Source organism: Etheostoma cragini, unplaced genomic scaffold (assembly GCF_013103735.1).
Source record: "Etheostoma cragini isolate CJK2018 unplaced genomic scaffold, CSU_Ecrag_1.0 ScbMSFa_3856, whole genome shotgun sequence".
Classification (NCBI taxonomy): Eukaryota; Metazoa; Chordata; class Actinopteri; order Perciformes; family Percidae; genus Etheostoma; species Etheostoma cragini.
The window spans coordinates 1-2590 of NW_023268167.1; the positions used below are offsets into that span (position 1 = coordinate 1).

The 2590-nt window shown below is 50.3% G+C and overlaps 1 protein-coding gene across 1 annotated transcript; it reads left to right on the forward strand.

Moving 5' to 3' along the window:
* The first annotated feature begins 256 nt into the window (after positions 1-256).
* LOC117940966 (gelsolin-like) lies at positions 257-2073 on the forward strand. The gene is made up of 6 exons (XM_034866072.1): positions 257-266; positions 363-554; positions 639-760; positions 1305-1382; positions 1485-1545; positions 1880-2073. The coding sequence occupies exons 1-6, from the start codon at positions 257-259 to the stop codon at positions 2005-2007; spliced, it is 591 nt and encodes a 196-aa protein (XP_034721963.1). The 3' UTR covers positions 2008-2073.
* Positions 2074-2590: the final 517 nt, after the last annotated feature.

A 2590-nucleotide genomic window follows, 5' to 3' on the forward strand; every position in this document is an offset into this window, starting at 1 on the left:
ATGCTAACTTGTGTATTGGGTCAGTACTTTGGCCCAAACATGACGTTACACAAGAACACAAGAACACAAGGACACAAGGACACAAGGACACAAGAACACAAGAACACAAGGACACAAGGACACAAGAACACAAGAACACAAGGACACAAGTCCATAGAAGAACACAGATTGAGAAACGCCCCAGGTTTTGTCTTGAGAGGGTTACTGCGCTAATTTTGGTTTCTGAACGCCCAATGAATGCTCTAACTGCGTAACCATGGTAACCAGTACCTGTTGTGTCCCCCCCCCCCCTCCCCCTCCCCCCCGTGGACCCGTCTAAACTCTGGGCTATGGTCTGACCCCAGTGTAACCATGGTAACCAGTACCTGTCGCCCCCCAGGTGGACCCGTGTGCCTCCAGTTTGAACTCCGGTGATGTCTTCCTGCTGGTCTCATCCGCTGGGTCCTGGAGGTGGAGGGGGGGGCACAGCAGCCCGGCTGAAGCTCGGGGAGCAGAACACCTGGCTGCAGTCCTGCAGGTAACCCCCCCCACACTGGAGGAGGGGATGGAGGAAGGTAAGGGGGGGGGCGTCCACGATGAACGATGAACTCAATGAGAAGCCGGTTTGGAAGTCACGGTGAGTTTCTGTGTGGTTACAGATGCATTCTGGGATGCGTTGGGGGGGAAGAAGGACTACTGTCGGTCCCCCCGTCTGCAGAACAAGATGGACGCCCATCCTCCTCGTCTGTTCGCCTGCTCCAACAAGACCGGAAACTTCCTGGTTCGTCTCTCTGTCTGTCTCTCTGTCTGTCTGTCTGTCTCTATGTCTCTCTCTGTCTCTATGTCTCTCTGTCTGTCTGTCTGTCTCTCTGTCTCTCTGTCTCTATGTCTCTCTGTCTGTCTGTCTGCCTCTATGTCTCTCTCTGTCTCTATGTCTCTCTGTCTGTCTGTCTGTCTCTATGTCTCTCTCTGTCTGTCTGCCTCTATGTCTCTCTCTGTCTCTATGTCTCTCTGTCTGCCTCTCTGTCTCTGTCTCTCTCTGTCTGTCTCTATGTCTCTCTCTCTGTCTGTGTCTGTCTGTCTCTCTGTCTGTCTGTCTGTCTCTCTGCCTCTATGTCTCTCTCTGTCTCTCTCTCTATGTCTGTCTCTCTGTCTCTCTGCCTGTCTGTCTGTCTGTCTCTCTGTCTCTCTGTCTGTCCGTCTGTCCTACATCTCGACTATTCAGTGTTCAGAGGAACCTTTTTGACAAAGAAGATGAATCCGACGGCCTTTATAATGATGATGATGATGATGATGATGATAATAATAATCTCGTCTGTGTTCAGATGGAGGAAGTTCCAGGGGAGCTGACGCAGGACGACCTCGCACCTGATGATGTCATGATCCTCGACACCTGGGACCAGGTGAGTCCCGAGCCATCAAAATGGTTCCACGTCCTCACTTCCTGTGTCCTCACTTCCTGTGTCCTCACTTCCTGTGTCCTCACCTCCTGTGTCCTCCTGCAGGTGTTCGTTTGGATCGGAAACGAGGCTCAAGAGGAGGAGAAGGTGGAAGCTGCGGCGTCAGGTGAGGCAGACAGGAAGTCGGGCTGGCAGACAGGAAGTTAGGCTGGCAGACAGGAAGTTGAGTTAACTTGGCAGATGGGTCAAAAGCATCAAACTTTGAGGAATGAGACATATTTAAAAGACGTACAGTATTTTGACGTATTTGACTTTCGGGGCTGTAGTACTCATTCCCCCAGACAGGAAGTGGTGCATTAAACTATAAATAGACGCTGCAGTTGACTTCCTTGTTTACATTGTGGAAGCTTTCTGATTAGATGGCTTCAGTCTTTAGTAGCGTTGTAGTTCCTGAGAAGGACTACAAACGGCTAACGGCTAACAGCTAACTGTGTGTGCAGCTGTCAGGTACTTGGCGAGCGACCCGGCCCACAGAGACCCTCGCACCCCCACCGTGACCGTCAAACAGGGATTTGAACCGCCGACCTTCACCGGCTGGTTCCTGGGCTGGAACCACCAGGGCCTGTGACATCACTTCCTGTTTACACTCAGTCTCACTGCTTAGCTCTGAGGAATTAAACGTGTCTGTCTGCTCCCTTTGTGTTCATTCATTCTCAAACTAACGTCTGAAGTACGGAAGCCCAGAGAGGCCAACACGTCGAGCTAGGCTAACAGTTTCCTCTGATTCCAGTCTTTATGCTAAGCTACAGCTAACATGACTGTGGGTAAGCCCTGATACTTTTGGCTGCTGCTCCACCGACGTGTTGCCCTCAACTCGTGAACTGATCGTCATGACAACACACAGTGATTGGTATCTAATAATAATAATAATAATAATAATAATAATAATAATAATAAAGCTGTAAGAAACGAATAAAGAATATATTCAAACTGTCTCTTTAAAACAAGGTTGACTGTCAAAGATTAGTTCTGAGGAGGGAGGATTTATAGGTCTGACCCCCCCCCCCCCAAAAAAACAACAACACAAACAACACAATGGCTGCTTCTGGTTCTGATGTCCCTGAGACATCTGGTGCTGATTAGACCACGATATGTCCCCCAGAGCGTTCCCCGGCCCGGGGTTCGTGCAGTGTCTCCGGGGGGGGGGGGAA